The sequence below is a fragment of the Eublepharis macularius genome, chromosome 12 (genome assembly GCF_028583425.1).
Source record: "Eublepharis macularius isolate TG4126 chromosome 12, MPM_Emac_v1.0, whole genome shotgun sequence".
In the NCBI taxonomy this organism is placed as follows: domain Eukaryota; kingdom Metazoa; phylum Chordata; class Lepidosauria; order Squamata; family Eublepharidae; genus Eublepharis; species Eublepharis macularius.
Window position 1 is genome coordinate 25,626,669 of NC_072801.1, and position 16,654 is coordinate 25,643,322.

At 43.6% G+C, this 16,654-nt stretch overlaps 1 protein-coding gene across 5 annotated transcripts; it reads left to right on the plus strand.

Annotated features, from left to right (window-relative positions):
• Positions 1 to 7,029: 7,029 nt before the first annotated feature.
• ZFAND2A (zinc finger AN1-type containing 2A) lies at positions 7,030 to 15,692 on the plus strand. 5 transcript variants are annotated; one of them, XR_008598044.1, is made up of 7 exons: positions 7,030 to 7,190; positions 9,062 to 9,230; positions 10,342 to 10,436; positions 11,623 to 11,754; positions 12,496 to 12,647; positions 13,381 to 13,577; positions 14,155 to 14,189. XR_008598044.1 is itself a non-coding variant. In XM_054995646.1 (7 exons), the coding sequence occupies exons 2-6, from the start codon at positions 9,176 to 9,178 to the stop codon at positions 13,579 to 13,581; spliced, it is 507 nt and encodes a 168-aa protein (XP_054851621.1). In that variant the 5' UTR covers positions 7,030 to 7,190; positions 9,062 to 9,175; the 3' UTR covers positions 13,582 to 13,584; positions 14,155 to 15,692. The 5 variants fall into 5 exon arrangements, 4 of the variants coding, with proteins under 4 accessions (XP_054851621.1, XP_054851620.1, XP_054851622.1 ...); XM_054995646.1 differs by having other exon boundaries at positions 13,509 to 13,584; positions 14,155 to 15,692; XM_054995645.1 differs by having other exon boundaries at positions 13,509 to 13,577; positions 14,155 to 15,692.
• Positions 15,693 to 16,654: the final 962 nt, after the last annotated feature.

The following is a 16,654-nucleotide window of genomic DNA, read 5'->3' on the forward strand; positions in this document are numbered from 1 at the left end:
GTGCAGAAACAATCCAAATTCCACAAGAGTTCAGGAGAGCCCAGCACAAAACGACTTTCCAAAACAATAAAGGAATTAACAGCCTTAGCTCATCCATACAGCCAGAAAAACCAAGACAAAGATCTCTTGGGAAACCGTTTATGTCAGCCTTGCCAAAGTAGCTGTATGAGGTAGATACTCTCTCCATTTTTAAAAAAATTATCAGTGAAAAAGAGAAGCCATTCCTATCCAGGTTACAAATAAACATCCCAGTTTGCTGGCCTGAAAACAATCCCAACTTGCCACAGGGAGTAGGCAACTGGCTATTTGCAAGCGTGGTCTAGGTGAAGGCTGACACCACGGTCTGACAAGGATAAGGTTAGCCGTACTTGTAACTTGATTTGAGACTCAAAAATCCATCCGGGAGTACTGGAAGCTGCCAAACTGCTATTCCATAGCTGATCACTGTCTCATTTAATTATGTCATCCTAGAAGGCAGATCTTTCGATTATGTCAACCTGCCTGTCCTCCCTCGACTCTAATTTTCGAAGAGTGGTAGCTAATGTTCTTAGAAAGCCAAGCATCTTGCTCTGCTCTTTTCCTGCTCCTGTTAAAGGACAATCCTAAGGGGAGATGTGGCTGTGTTACTTCCCCTTCTTGGCAATAAACCTCTTAAAAACAGGCCCTGTTTGGAGGTTCCTCTGTGTGCGAATGAGGGGTATGCTTCAGGGGAAAGGTAGATCTCCACAATGAAATAAAATGAATGCTGCAAATTCAGAGAACCTGACAGACAGAGTTTTATGTTATAATATTGATAGGTCATTTGCTGATTCAAAGAAAAAACTGCTTACCAAAAGGGCTCTTCCGAATTACACAATGCCAAAAACCAACTAGGAAAACCCCTTATTGGAGGTACATGAAAGAACAAATACTTAAACAATGAATTTTTCTATATATTGAAAGTGAAAAGTGGTAGAGATGCTCAATAACTATAATAAATACAATTACATATATAATTGCATATATAAAGGTGCTACTGGACTCTTTTTGATTTTGCTACTACAGACTAACACGGCTAACTCCTCTGCATATATAGCCAACAAATACTTACAATAAATGCAATATAAATAACATCCGAAGTCTTTCCCAACAATCAATACAATCCAGATATAGTTGCCTTCAGGAATGACCAACTGGTGAGGAAATATCCAGCAGGTAAGTAACTTGATCCTCCAATAATTCCTCACTGTTTGTCTGAACTCTTTTCTCTAGGTGTGAGATCTCCTTGGAATTAGCAATTCTCCAAAGTGAATTAGAAGATCATGTCAATATGCTTGAATAGCTGGAATGAGCCTGATGGGCTTTGCCAGAATATTTATTCTTGTTTCGTATTAAACTTTTTCAAAGGCTTGATCTCAGCATGGAACCCACTGTAATTAATTACAGTACCTCCAATAAGGGTTTTCCCTAGTTAGTTTTTGGGATTCAAACTAAAAAGCAAAAGCCAACCCGTCGTGGGAGAAATAGTAACTGCTGAGGACAGGGGCAGGGGCAATGAGGTGGGTGGGACTTATCTGGTGTGAACCTATTCAGAAGTGGAGGTCGCCCCCACGCCCTCTACCGAGACCTAACCCTTCAGCAGATGGAAGGGCCTTCTCAGCAGTTTTCCTCGTTAGTGGAAAGTCCTCCCCTGTGAAGCCAGACTAGTGCCTACTTTTAGGAAGGCAGTAAAATGTTCTTGTTTTTGTCAAGTTCTCTGCACGTTTAATATTGACAGTTTGGCTTCATGAGTGTTTATCTACTGGCCATTATTTGATGGACTAATGTTTTGTGATATTATACACATTGATGTTAAAGAACTTAAAAGGCTGTAACTGCTTCGGATGGCACTGCTAGACTACTACAATGTATTCTTTGTGGGGCTGCCTTTGAAGACTGTTTGGGTACTCTGATTGATCCAGAATGCAATGGTAAGGCTATTGACTGGAGGGAAAACTGGAGGGAAAACATCTCACTGGAGCTTAAAGTGCACTAGGGACTATCGATTCATTGCCGGAACAATTCCTGAAAGATCTGGGACTGGGTACCTAAAGGACCTTCTGTGTCCCCCTTACTTCAGCTGGGAGTTGGGTGGCTAACAGAGATGGGGTGTTTACTGTTATGACACTTGGCCTATGGATTCTCCTCTCCAAGCAAGTTTTCCTGTCACTTAACATTGCTTGAGCATCAAGTGCTGGATTCACTCAAGCCTTTAGTAGGACCTGAGACTGGTTTATATAACCTTCTGCAGATGATTTAAATGCTGACCCTGTTTGTTGGTCAGCAGAGCCATCCTAAGCAGAGTTACACCATTCTAAAGCCACTGACTTCAGCAGACTTAGAAGAGTATAACTCTGCTTCAGATTGCACTTTAGGTGGAGATAAAGGAGTGTATTCCACCACTCCATTGAGAAAAGTCTGAAGCTTTCCTTCCACCATCGGAAGAAGAGCCACGTAAACAGGAGGAAGGCTCCTCAGGCTGGAAAAAGGTTCCTTGTATTAATCTAATGCATTTATATTCCATTTTTTAAAATCCCCTTGTAAAGCAATGTGTTAGTGGCTATCAAGAGACTTTTTGGCAGGGAGTTCAACAAGTCAAGTATACAACTTGTAAAGACATCCTTCCTTTTTTGGGTCCTGTGTCAAAAACGCATCAATTTCATTAGTCAACCCAAGTTCTAAGATTATGGGAGGTGCAGGGAAAGTTTGCCTGCTGATTTCTCTGCTCCCTGTGGTTTATTATTTCAATAAATCTGACACGTGTTGTTTAGATTGGCAACTTTGGATGCTTGGAGTTATTTTTATTATTGTCTCTAAATTGTCTTAGGGGCTTCTTGGGTGGGCAAGACAGAATAAAAAAGAGAGAGGAGAGAACTAAAGGCCTGCCATCAGGAAGCCATACTACTCACGTTAAGTTATTCAACGAGACTTACTCCCAGGGAAATATCTTTAGGCTTATGGCTTCAGCCTCCCTTCTGTTTTCTGGCTGCCTGTCATCCAGTGCCACCACTCCTAAATGGAAGCTGGCAGCTCCTAATTAAATTCTACTTTTCCTAGCAATTCCCCCTCCCCGCCCCTGCTGACTCCCTGCAAATCATTTCTAGCTCAATCCCTCAATTCATCAGGTGATCCATTCCTGAATGATCTCCGCCTGGAGCTTTCCTCAAGATCTCAGGGAGTCCAGCCCTGCCAGGAGAAGAGAGTCTAAAAATACCACTTAAGACCTTAGCTAATTTGTAATCCTTGCCTTTTCTGTTAAGATGCCCGCCTCTGCCAGGCAGGCGCCTTCTCTGCTTAGACCTTTAAGAATGGCATATCCTTAGCATAACCGTTCCCATTGTTATCTGCGTACCAGCTCATCCTCTATCAGACCAGGCAGACCATGATCCTGGCCTTAAACTTGGTAACAACTTAAGCCAAATAACCATGCCATGTTCACCTTCGTTCAGATTCATTTTATTGTATATGGCCATTGGCCTTCACAATATCAAAACACTCTCGAATTGTTCACCTTTGTTCCTTCTCCACCTCTGCTTCCAAGGTGCTTTGCCACCCCTGAGCATGGTACAGCCATGCTGTCCTGGGCCCATATCATCACCACCACCCAGGTCTGGTGGAGAATGCTGGCAGTCACTGTGAGCCAAATACTTGCTGTGCCTCAGCGCCCTCCCCATCACTTCCCCAAGTTGTTGCTTGGGCAGCTTGGCCAGAGAACTGACCCTACCTATTTGGTGCCGTTTGCCGTTTGTTTCAGACAATCTGTCCCCCAGGCAGAGAGCAGCGCTTCTTTGTTAACTGGGAACTCCTGAGAAGGAGAAAAGAACGCTCATCCCCTGGCAATTTGAACAGTCAGCTGGGCATATTATTGGATATTGTGCCGCACTTTGTGCAGTAGCAGTTATTTGCCTTCTGGCCTTCTTGCCTTGTCCACACGGGAAAGTCCAGTTGCCAATGATTGAAATAGCCCTGTCCAGCCCACCAGTTAAGATACACCTCCCAAGCCCCAGTCTCAGTGCCCATACCTTTGAGGGGATGAGAGACAAGGCCTTTTCAATGGTGGCACCTTGCCTATGGAATGCCCTCCTTCTTGAGTTTCATCTGACACCTTCCTTATCATTATTTAGGTACCAAGCAAAGTATTTTTTTTAACCAAGACTTTTTTTAACTAAGGAGTTTTATGGTCTGCCTTTTCAGGAAGGAGACTTTTTTTAAAAAATAGGGGGAACTTGCTGGTTAAAATAACATCCAAATAATGCTCCCAACTTAACTCCCCTCGACCAAACTGGCATGCTAATGTGATTTAAAAACCAGGTATTGTTAATTTCTATTTTCAGGGACAATGTCCCACTGATATAAGCATATTTTAAAAATGTTGTTGTTTACTTCAATTATACTCTGCCTTTCTCCCCAATAGGGACCCAAAGAGGCTCGCATTGTTCTCTTCTCCTTTTATCCTCACAACAACCCTGTGAGGTAGGGTAGGTTGAGAGAGAGTTACTGTCCCAAGGCTGCCAAACTCTTCATTGGCAAGATGGGGATTCACACCTGGGTCTACCAGATCCTCGTCCAACACTCTAACCACTATACTACACTTGCAAATAATTTGGGATTGCCCAAACTTTATTTTGGGGGTGCCCACCTGTTCAGATGTCTACTGTCATCAGGCTGAATTAAAGTCAGAACTAATGTCCGATTTAACCATGCAACTGGCAAGACACACACTCCTAGGGTTGCCAGCCTCCAGGTAGTGGCTGGAGATCTTCTGGAATTACAACTCCAGGCCACAGAGATCAGTTCACCCGGAGAAAATGGCTACTTTGGGGGGTGGACTCTATGGAATTATGCTGTGCCCAGGTCCTTTCCCTCCCCAAACCCCACTTTCTCCAGGTTTCTCCAGGTTTCACCCTCAGATCTCCAGGAATTTCCCAAGTTGGAGCTGGAAACCCTACACACTCCCCAAGCCAATTTACACTTGCTTTAATGTCTTATTTAAACTAGACTTCTACCCAAGCAATGCAGCTATGCATGCTAAGTTAGCATACACCCAAGAGTTGAAAACTAAGCAGGGGTAGCTCTTCCACATGGGTGGAAGTCCAGTTTAAATGGGCAAGTGGAAAATTGCAAGGGTCAGTTTGCACCTTGCTGGCATCATGGGTAAAGATTCTCCCGATACAGAACTGGTTCCAGGCTCATAACCATTTCTGGACCCAATGATCCATGCCTCTTTGGCCAATGTGAGCACAGGCATGAGTCAGCAGGAGGATGGTGCAAGAGGAAGTTGCATGGTTACCATGTGCTGTTTTCTTTGTGTAAACAGCAGGCATCCAGTTGAGTCACCACAAACACCAAGCCACCTCCTTGGCCTTATTTCCATAGCTGTGATTCTCTGAATATATAATCTTACTAAGTGTCTTTCATAGGATAAACAGGATCCCAACAAGAAACAGTAAATGGACAGAAATCTGAATATTAAAATGGCAACATTCTAAAAGTCACCATTCTCCAGCTTCAGAGGGAGCATTGCTGAATTATAATTCATTAAGTAGGTTACTACCATTACCTAAGGACCTTGGACAAGGACCTGGGGCTTTGAAACCATAGTGATTTAGCAGAACTTAGGGAAATAACATTATCCCCAGTTTCTGCTGTTAGGAAAGGTGTCTGTACTTTTCTTGATTAAATTTTAATTTTACACAATTATGTCTCCTTCTGTACCTGCATTTCATGTTCATTTAACTCCATTTTATAACTTTTTTTTCTTCGCAAATTCATGGGCAAATTCATTGTGTGTGTGTAAAGTGCCCTCAAGTCATGCCCTACTTATGGGCCCCTCAGAAAAGGGGCTTTCAGGGCAAGTGAGAAGCAGAGATGGTTTGCCATCACCTTCCTCTGCAGAGTCTTCCTTTGTGGTCTCTCATCCAAGTACCAACTCTGCTTAGCGCGAGAGATCTGACGAGATCAGGCTGTACCATGCTGCCTTCCCTCCCATGGGACAAGTTAGGATCCACCAATAGCACATGAAGAAGTGAGCTCTAGTCCACAAAAGCTTGTGCTGGAATAAAATCTTGTTAGTCTTTAAAGTGCCACAAGACTCCAGTTTATTTCTTTTCTTGCAAAAGATTAACATAGCTCTTCCTCTGGAATTATTACCCATTTCTGTTATATCAAAGACAGAAAATGGCGGTGGAGGGGTGAGGAAGAGAGCCACAACTTTTATAGAAGGTGTTATTTTCAAGTTAGAGTTGTTGACTTAGCAGGAAGAAAAAACACCCACACAGACCCACTTTTATGTATGGTGTAGTGGTTAGAGTGTTGTATTTATCTGAGTGACAGACCAGGACCTGGGAGACTCAAGTTTGAATCCCCACTCTAACATGGAAGCTTGCTGGGAGGTGAGTGACCTTGGGCCAGCCACTCACTCTCAGCCTCACCTACCTCGCAGGGTTATCATTGGGAGGATAACAGACTGGAAGCTGCTTTGGTGGAGGAAAGTGGGATATAAATATATCTAAAGAAATGTTATTGTGTGGAGATAAGGATTATCTTATGCAGATATAAGCCATTTGGATGTGGGTGCTGATCTGACTCCCCAGTAAGGGAGGTGTCCTGGCAAGGGTATGCATGAATACCCCCCACTCCTACTCACACCTAAATAGACTCGAGAAAGAAACAAGAACATCTGATATCTTTTATCAAGATTTATTTTACTTCATTTGTACCCCACTTTTCTCTCTAACTGCTAATCCCACATGTGCTGGTTCTCAAAGTGCGTTGTTCATTGTTGGTCCTGATAAAAGAAATTTCATCATTTTAAGTTGGGACTGACACAGCTGTAAACAACTTCTGACTGAGAAAAAGGCCCCCTCCCCAGTGCCCTGACTCAGCACAATCGGGGCAGTCACATGACAAAGCACGACCCATTCAGAAGATTGAAAGAGGGACAGAGGCGATGAGGATTGGCCGGGTGCCTATGTGACGTCACCGCCGGTACATTCAGAACGGAGAATCGGGAAGAGGCCGTGGAAAATGACTCAGCAGTTGAGCTCCGAGTATTTAAAGCTTCTCCCGGAGTTCGGCTAACGCAGACTAGTAGCGGCTGTTCGTGGAACGAAGCGGGTTAATATATTGGGAAGGAATCTTCTGGTTTCCCTGCTCTTCTTGTTGATCCAACGGTATGGTTTGCCTTTCTTAATTTTTGGGAGTGTAGAGTTAAAAACATAGCATATTGATCTCTAGTAAATGGTGGGGGTGAAATGCCAGTTTTTAAAGTATCTTTTCCTGGTTGCTTAATATGTAGTGGGGCGAGACGTTTTCTTTTGTGATGAACGGTTTCTCCTGGAAGTGGGGTGCAGTATAGGGTTAAGGACATGGGTACTTATGAGATGCACATTGTAGCATCCGTAGTTCACTCTTCGACTGCTCCCTCTCCCCCGTTGGAGCTGGTATTGCCAGGAGGCTGCCTGGCTGCACGAAATCCCTGTTGAATTAACCGTTCCTACGAGCCCCCCTGTTTTTGAATATTTGGTGTTCCCTGGAGTACAGGACAGGCCTGCAGGGAGAAAGTACTCCCTTTCATCCCCATCCCCGCTTCTGAGAGCTCTTTGTTGTGATGGGACGGTTACTGGGTTGGATGGCTTAGCTTACGAGCTAATTTTTTCTTGGGTTTGTAAGTAATTTTTTTTTCTTCTGGGATGGATCCTCCCCCGCCCCCATTCTGTTGCATGCCACCCTTCTCTCCGTCTCCCCTGAGATGCTGATTGACATTTCTGCTAGTATTGCTGCAGCTCCTGTTATGTATGCTAATAATGCTATTAAGTAAGGGTGACCCGCATCTGCGATTGGGGCTATACATTTTCCCCACTGAGAAATCTCTTCTCTTTTTAAATGCATCTCCCCTTGTTCTCTCCATCACCCCAGATTTGTATATCTGTTCTTCTGTCTGTTTCCCAAAGCTGTATAAAAATAAAAAATACTCTTGCTCTCTTCCTTTTGATAGTTACCTCTCATGTGGCAAAGGATAGTTTTTCCTTCTCCTGCTCCCTCCCCCCAGTTTTATGTTGAGATGCAACATGATCATATGACTGTGACTGTTTAGGTCTGCTGTTGAATGCTTGCTAGAGTAGGGCTGTATTCTTCTTCCTGAATTAAAAATTGCCAATGCTGGATTCCTTGTTGTCAACAAGCTGAAACATAATTCTGAAACTAGCAAGAGGGGTAGCCATGTTTGTCTGTAGTAGTAGAAAAGAGCAAGAGTCCCATAGCACCTATAAGACTAACAAAATTTGTAGTAGGGTATGAGCCTTCATGAGTCCCAGCTCATTTATTCAGATACTCACGAAAGCTCATACCCTACTACAAATTTTGATAGTCTTATAGGTGCTACAAGACTCTTGCTCTTTTCTACTGAAGCTAGCACATTATACTCTTTCTCTTCTCTCTCCCTGCTTCACCCCTGCCCAGTCTCATGTGGATGCAACTTTCTTCATAAGGAGTAGGTGGTTTAGCTGTTAATTTTCAGAAAAGTTGTGGCACCTCTCAAACTGCCAGTCGATTCTATATTTTTATAAGAGAGGTGATCCTTCCAAACTGTTAGCCGCAAGGGGAAGTGTAAACCTCAAATTTTTGGAGATGCCACAAGTTTGATAAATGATTGATTAACCCACCACCTTTTTTTTCCAGGCAGGTTATTCACCACATGCATCTCAGCCTAGCTAATGAAGTATGTGCTGACTTTTGAAAGCTTCTGCAAGAATAAACTTTATTCGTCTTTCAATTTTGTTTGTCTTTAAGATGACACTGGACATACACTTTTCCTTTTCTTTTTACTTAAGACTGCTTGGTCTGGCAAGGGTGTTCAAAGTCAAAGCCTGCGCAACCCGATTTGGTCATAGCTTAAAAAAAAAGATAATAAACTCTTTTAAAATCTTGTTGCCTGGAGGCGATTCTTTGGTCTCCATATAGCAGGCAAGATTTGCTCCCTGCAAGCATGACACCTTTGTTCTGTATCTTCAGGTGCTGGAATTCTGTTTTTTTTTTTTTAAAGGAGTGACACCACCTGCTTTGTCCTTCAGCTGGAAACCAGGGGAGAGTCGACTGGCAAAAGAACTTGCTCCGGGTAACAGACAACTCTCAAACAGCAGGATCTGCTTTTTGGATAATGGAATTCCCAGACTTGGGTAAACATTGCTGTGAGAAGACTTGCAAGCAACTGGGTGAGGATGCATAGAAATGCAGTGGATCAGTAGGATAGTGTTCAGATTTTTTTCCTCCACCTCTACTCCTGTCTGCTGAAGGATATCCTGAAGCTCTAGGAGAGAATAGGATTTATAATGCTTGGCTGCAGAGCCTAGTGGTGGTGGCAAGCAGTGACTAGTTCTGTGGAAGTGACTTGGAGTGTGAACAAAAGCCGGGGACTTCCCAAGGCAGACGTGTGTGTGGCTGGAGCCAGCGTGCTGGATGTGGGGTTGATCTGGATTCAGGTCTCTGCTCAGGCAGGAAACCTGCTTAGTGAGTGTCCCAAAGCCACCATCTAGCCTACCTTGCAAAGGGGTTGTGAGTTCAAACTAAATAGCCTCTGTAGGCTGCTCTGTCCTCCTTGGAGGAATTATAGGGCTCAGTCTAGAGCAAAATATATCAACTTTGTGGGGGAGAGAGTTTAAAATTAATACAACTGAAATTGCCATTTATCATGTATTCTTAGGGGGCTGGGTTCTGCCTGCAACCTGCAACTACTGTCTCTCTTATACAGCGGAGACAGAAGCGCCGTCTGCTACGACGTGGCAGCAGCGGGCATCAGAAAGCTCAGCAGAGTGATACTGGATATTGCCTGAAAGTAGACTGTGCTTTGGGTGGTGGCCCCTTCTGCAGACTGGCTGCTCTTTCTCTGCACGCAAGGAGTGTGCAGGACTGATTTTTAATGCTTAAAATAGTATGTTGATAGAACTTTAAATCAAAATATACTCACTTTTGAAACAGCTCAATGCCTAACAGTTCCCTGGTTATTTACTTAATTAGTAACCCCGCCTTTCTTGCCAAAAGGGACCCAAAGCAGCTTACATCATTCTCCATTTTACCCTTACAACAACCCTGCAAGATAGGTTAGGTGGAGAGTGTGTGACCAGCCCAAGGTCACCTGGCAAACTTCCCTAGTAGAGTGGGGATGTGAACTTGGGTCTCCCATATCCTAGTCGGACGCTCATACCTCTACACCATACTGGCCTTATGGGAATAGCTGTCTCACTTGAAATATCCTGAAGGATATTTGCTGCAGCAGATCCAGTTGACTTTTCTGTTAAGCCTTTGCAATGCGTTCTCTTCCTGCAGACTTCTTACCGCTGAAATGCGATGCCTGTGAGGAGGTCTTTTGTAAAGACCACATCGCGTATAGCCGGCACAGGTGTTCTTCTGCGTACAAGAAGGTAGTACATCCCAGGAAAGGGACCAGATCTTCCTTTGGATAAGAGAAGCTGCTGCATAACTAGATAACACTTTTAAGAGAGAGTTGTACATATAGCATCATTTCTGTGCATTGTATAGGATCCAAGTGGGAAGCGCCTGAACCCTCCTGGGGCAAGGGAAAAGGAAGCTGGAAGAAATGGGAGGCTTGGAAGATGTCTAAGAAAATGCCAGAGGGAGTTGCTATATATGTGGTCTAGAAGGAAGGGAGAGCCCAGCAGTCTTGCCTCTGGAAGACTGCCCCTGTGGTCTCTGTAACCCAAATCCCTGTCCAAAATACTGTTGAGCCTGGTGCGCAGGTGGGATAGTAGTGTGGCAGAGCATTAGCTGTGGTGGCCAGGTCATGCCTCTGTTGTGCAGTCATGAAATGGCCCAGATTTCTGGCAGGTATTCTCCTGCCCCTCTGCTCAGCAAAACCAGAAGCTATCCCACCAACTTAAATGAGTCTTGCACCAGCAGAAGAGCCACTGAATGTGCAGGAAAGCTGTGCTGAGCGGCAGGACAGAATACATGCCAGGATCTGCTTCCAGGATTCAGGAGCAGAGCGGCATGTTGCTCAAAGTGATATGAGAAATGGTTTTATCTTAATGTGCCAGGGGATTTCCTTCTAACACCATCTACGATATCCAGCTCCTTTGATAATGGAGAAAGATCAATAATTCCAGCCTGTCCCAACTTTGACTTGACTTTAAACATGATGCTGATGGATAAGAGAACCTTCCCCAGAGGGCTTCACACAAGCTGAATCTGGTTTCAACTGGCCCACTACCTTCACCAAGCAACACTGGCTAGCCTGCCAGAGCTTTGCAGACAGGGTATGAATTAAAACATACAAAACTGCTTTGCACAGGTAGCAAACCAGTTTAAATGGGCTCGTGCAAAGTCCAAGTTCTGAAGTTGATTTTGGTGGGTTTTGCAGTGATAAGAGTTGTGTGGGCAGGGAGTGGAATCCAAGTAAAGTCCCTCTTTTTCAAAATGGATCTAATCCTTCCCCCAATTGCTCTGGGCAACTTTACTTAAATTAGTAATTGCATTCCTGTTTTTTAAAAAAACCATACTTGGCTTTTCAGCCAGTGGCTTCCAGAGTGGAAGTGTTTGTTTTAATTGAAAAGTTTTTGATGTGGACTTCTGGTGTGATTGTTTTCCTAGGATGTGCAGGTTCCAGTGTGTCCTCTCTGCAGCACTCCCATCCCGATAAAGAAGGGAGAGATGGCTGATGTTGTAGTCGGGGCCCACATGGACAAAGGCTGCCAACGGGATTCTGCCCCACAGAAGGAAAAGGTAAAGAAAATCTTCAAAAATTCTTGTACGGGATATGTTTACAGCTGGAAAGCAATTTTATGTGCCCTTCTATAGGTTTCTTTTTAGTGAGGCTTCGCTTGGTATTGTTACACATGCTGAGTAAGGCGCATCAGAGGAAAATACTTTGTTTGTGTTGAGGTGTACCTTACAATAGACATCAGACTTTGCAAAACCTTGGATTGTATGTTTAGGATGGCCTTGGAGGAAAGAAGGGGTGCTATAAACCTATAATGGGCCCATAAAATGACCGGGGGTGGGGGGGAAGGGACCCATGCTTTCCTGCAGTCAGAAAGGGGCTTGGGAAAAATTTATTTCGAAGTTTCACAAGAAGTTTTAATTTCTGGAATAACTAGAGTATGTCATTGGGCCTGGCTCTCTAACCCCTGTAGAACAAATTACTTCTCGTTGGGTTTATTATGATTTGTTTAACAAATGTTGTAAACAAACCTCTCTGTAGCTCCAGGGAAGAGTCCCTTCTGGGACCAGCAATGGTGCAAGAGAATACCTTGTTTGAACAGTGTAAAAAAAAAAATAGCGTGTGCACTACAGCGTGCTTGATTGAAGCTTCCATGCAAGGAAGTGGGTAGCTCTTTATACCTGGGACTCCCAGCAGTGCTGAATACTATAGCATACAGCTGTATCCATGAGTCCAGAATAGCCCTGCTCTTGTTCCTATCATTTATTCATATATTCTGTGTCTTTATATAATTTTGCATTTAGATCTTCACAAACAAGTGTTCCAGATCTGGCTGTAAAAAGAAAGAGATGATAAAGCTTGTTTGCGGCCAATGTCTCCAGAACTTTTGCCTCCAACACCGGCACCCGCTGGATCACAAATGCCAATGGCAAGGCCGGAGCATCTCAAAAGCAGGGTAAGGCTACTGGGCTAACAGCTTGGCATCTCAGATGGCTCGAACAACTGCCTCCAGAGGGTATCTTGAGTTGCTTCGGTGAGTTTTAGAGCAGTCTGACCCCAGAATCTTGCCGGCAACCAGCAATATTTCTGCCTGTTGAGGATGGAGCCTGACTTGTTTCCACTGTACTGTTTCACTCTCATTCAATTCACTCTTTAAAAGATGGGTTTGGTATTCTATGGCCTGGTAAGGCAATATTAGGAAACACATGGAGGTTTGAGGACAGGGCCTAAGGAGGGTGAATTTTGGGGGGAGGGCTCAGCGGGGATGTGATGCCTTAGTGTCTGCCCTCCAAAGCAGCCATTTCCTCCAAGGGAACTGATCTCTCTAGGCTGGAGATCAGTTGTAATTCTAGGAGAACCCCAGGCCTCACTTGGAGGTTAGCAACCCTTGGCAGTGGACAAAAATGGCATCTTCCATTGCTGAGATACAGGTTCAGTCCCTTATCCAGGCCCATGGGCTTGATACTATAGTTGAGAAATTTGCCTTTCTGTAATAAAATGGAAATCTCACTGCAAGCATGATGTGAGAAGAAAAGAATGAGGAATTGCATAATCATTTGGGACCAATAATATAGAGAAATTTCTAACTTGCATTAACTGCAAATTCCAGGTAACTTTGGGGAGTGTTAACTGACTTATGAACAAGGAAAGTAAATGATCTGTCTTACATGGTAACGTTTCCCCCTCAGGCGAAGCCCCCTTTGCATAGTGCAGTGAGATTCCAGATTTGCTGGAAACGGCATCCGTACACAAGCCTAGAAACTGCACAGCTGGCTGATGGTCATAGGAAGCTAAGTTTTGACTGTTCTCCTTGTAGATGTGCAGCTCAGTTTAGGCTGCTGGAATCCAGCCAGAAGTCCTTGAACTGTCAACTTCCGCACAACAGGTAAATGGTATGTCTCCCAAATATTTAATGCATCCTAAGTGTACACATCTCTTCTGGAGCTGGTGTGTCATTCAAATGTAGTAGTCTTCTAGGTCTAGGAAGCAAAACTAACAAAGTTTTGTTTAGAGTACAAGAGCTTGTTTTAGAAAGTTGTTCCAATTGTATACATATCCTCTAAGGAACTGAAATCTCTGATCCACTTAGCCTTGAGAAGAAAAAATGTTCCTTGAGTGAATTGCATGTCCCTAAATTTGGACTATTTATGGTCTGCCTTTCTCACTGAGATGCAAAGCTGATTACATAGTGTTAAGTTAAATATGATCAATGATGGGACAGCCAATAAACAATGTAATAGTCTGGACTGGAGAAATCTGAAACAAAGCACAAGCATTTAAGTATGACACATTAAACAATACATATGAAAAACATAGCCTTAAAAGTATAGAAGAGAAATGCTTATAAAACCATAAACCCCCCCCCCCCACCCCATTGATGACCGCTACTACTTAATCACACACATTTATTTTTCTCACTTGGCTTTTCCTTGCATCTGACTGCCCAAATTCTTCATTTGCAGGTGCAGACCAAAGAGCTGATGTACAAACCGAAGCCAGAGCCACTTCAATCTCTTGTAAATACTTTGGTCTTAAAACTTGTGAAATCTTTCTGCTTCTGTACTAAATATTTTGGATTTTAAGCTCTAATGAAACCAGCTTTTCCTTTGGAACTCCCTGCTGAGGGACCAGAAGGCCACTGAGTTTAACCCTGTATGATCCAGACTAGCATACAGGAAGCAGTTCCTTGCCACATTGCCAGGGGGCGGGGACACACTAAAGAATAAACTCAGCAGGCTCAAGCAAGGGAGCCAAGTATTTCTTTTTTCCTTCTTTCTCTATCTTTTCACCCTTCCCTCCTGGCCAGACCAAAGTCAAATCGAGCCATAAATACTAGCTGTGAACCTTGATAATGTTGTAGGAAAACTTTAATGTTTGGAGTGACTGTCCCATGAGCAGGGAAAGCGATGGTCAAGTGAACTGGCATCAGCCATGGCTGTACTGAGATGCAATGCTGGAAATGGCCACATGAGGGCACATATCGGCTTCAACTTGAGTTGATAAAATAAGCTCCGCTCTTCGATTTTTTTTTTTAAACCCGCCTGTTAAGTGTTGAACCGACAGACTGTTGGAAAACATCGCAATAGTTGTTGCTGCTAAAAATGGAGGCCAAATTAAGAACCAGAGGAGGAAGAAAGTGATTATAGAGCATTGATAGAATGCCCCCTGTTGGCATCCTTACACCTAAATTTAGCCTAGGGACGAACTGAGAGCAGTGATACCGAGCATAGTTATTTGAAACAAGAATACATTTATATAGCGGTGGAGCTTGCTGTTCAGTAATATGGATGATACTGAATGTAAAGTACAAAATAATTCACTTTTTTAGAAACACAAGCCCAGGACTGATTTGGGTAGAGTTCCCAATTCCAACTTGGGGGAAAATTCCTGGAGATTCAGGGGTGGAGTTTAGGGAGGGGACCTCCGCAGGGATGTGACGCTGCCCAGCCTGACCTCCAAAGCTTCTGTTTCCCCCAGGGGCACTGTTTTCTACAGGCTGGAGAGCAGCTGTAATTGTGGGGAAACACTCCAGCCTCCCCCTATAGGCTGGTAACCCTAGGTCACAGTACTGGACCGGTGGAGCCATCAAAACAGGGGTTCTTACTACACAGAATGGCCGATGTCGTAAGTAAGTATTTGCCACAAGAGGTTTCTCCAGAATTTAAGTGGGATCAGCTACTATAGGATCACTTCTGCTACATGTGTGTCTTTTTGGAGTCCATTATGTCTGCAGTTTTTGGAACAACCTGTGCCTGATGGAACTTGAGACTTGTCAAAGAGACAAGACTTCAATTTTAAAAGTGATTTATTACAACATTTATGTCCTTATCTTCCCTCTTGGCTAAAGACAGCTATAAAAAAGCCTGGCAGGCTGTACATGCTGGAAAATTTTTACTACCCTTCAGTACAAACACTGGAAAGAGAAAACATTGTTTCACTAGAGTAAGAGGATAAAAAGAGTAAATAAACCAAATTGTTTGAATAACTTGTGATTTTCCTAAGCATAGAGGCTGAGCCCCCCCGCCCCGCCCGTTCTCTCCTGGCACTGGTTTTCAGAGGTTAACTGCCTCTGAATGTGGAGGCTGCCTTTAGTCACCATGGCTATAGTAGCCCCTAATAGATCCTGCAGGAATCTGTTTAATCCCCCTTTAAAGCCTGTATATCCTCAGGCAGCTAATTCCGTACTTTAGTCACTCATTCAGGAAAGAAGCAGTTCCTTTTGTCCTTCCTGAGTCTATTACCCATTAGAGATAGATCAAGATGAGTAGCCACGTTAGCCTGTCTGTAGCAGTAGAAAAGAGCAAGAGTCCAGTAGCACCTGTAAGACGAACAAAATTTGTAGCAGGGTATGAGCTTTCATGAGCCCCCCATTTACTACTTCAGATACCTGAATTTTGTTAGTCTTATAGGTGCTACTGGACTCTTGCTCTTTTCTATTGCAACTGCCCATTAAGTTCAATGGATGGTCATTTTCATTGGATGTCCTTGATGCTCACCCCAGACATGCTTTCTACAGTGCAGGGTTCTTTATGATGGCTTGTACATGAAACAACTGGTTACTGTTAATTTTATTTATTTACGTTATTTCTCATTGATGCTCAAGGCAGATTACACAGTGTGAGTACAGTCAATTTCAGAGACATTTTTCAATAGGCAGGGTCTATAAATGCAAAGATTTAAAACCAACAGAAATCCAACACAGAGTTGAAAAAATGCTGAAACAGAACATAAGTAGTTCTAAGACTGATACATTGAACAACATAGAACTACCAGGTAGGATCATATCCAAAGCAACAGATAGCACATAGTAGTACAGTCTGTGGTCTCTCTATCTGTTTACTGATACATTCTTCTGAGACTACTTCCCTATAGTACAGCTCTCCTATCTGAGTAAAAAAAGCCCTCTTGAATAATTCAGTTTTGCATCCTTTCTGGAAAGCAAGAAGAGCGGGAGCTTTCCTG

Coding starts and splice junctions, on each gene's coding strand:
- ZFAND2A (XM_054995645.1), top strand. CDS start 9,176: ATGGAATTCCCAGACTTGGGTAAACATTGCTGTGAGAAGACTTGCAAG. Junction 10,437..11,622: donor GTTCTTCTGCGTACAAGAAG/GTAGTACATCCC, acceptor TTGTTTTCCTAG/GATGTGCAGGTTCCAGTGTG. Junction 12,648..13,508: donor CGGAGCATCTCAAAAGCAGG/GTAAGGCTACTG, acceptor TTCTCCTTGTAG/ATGTGCAGCTCAGTTTAGGC.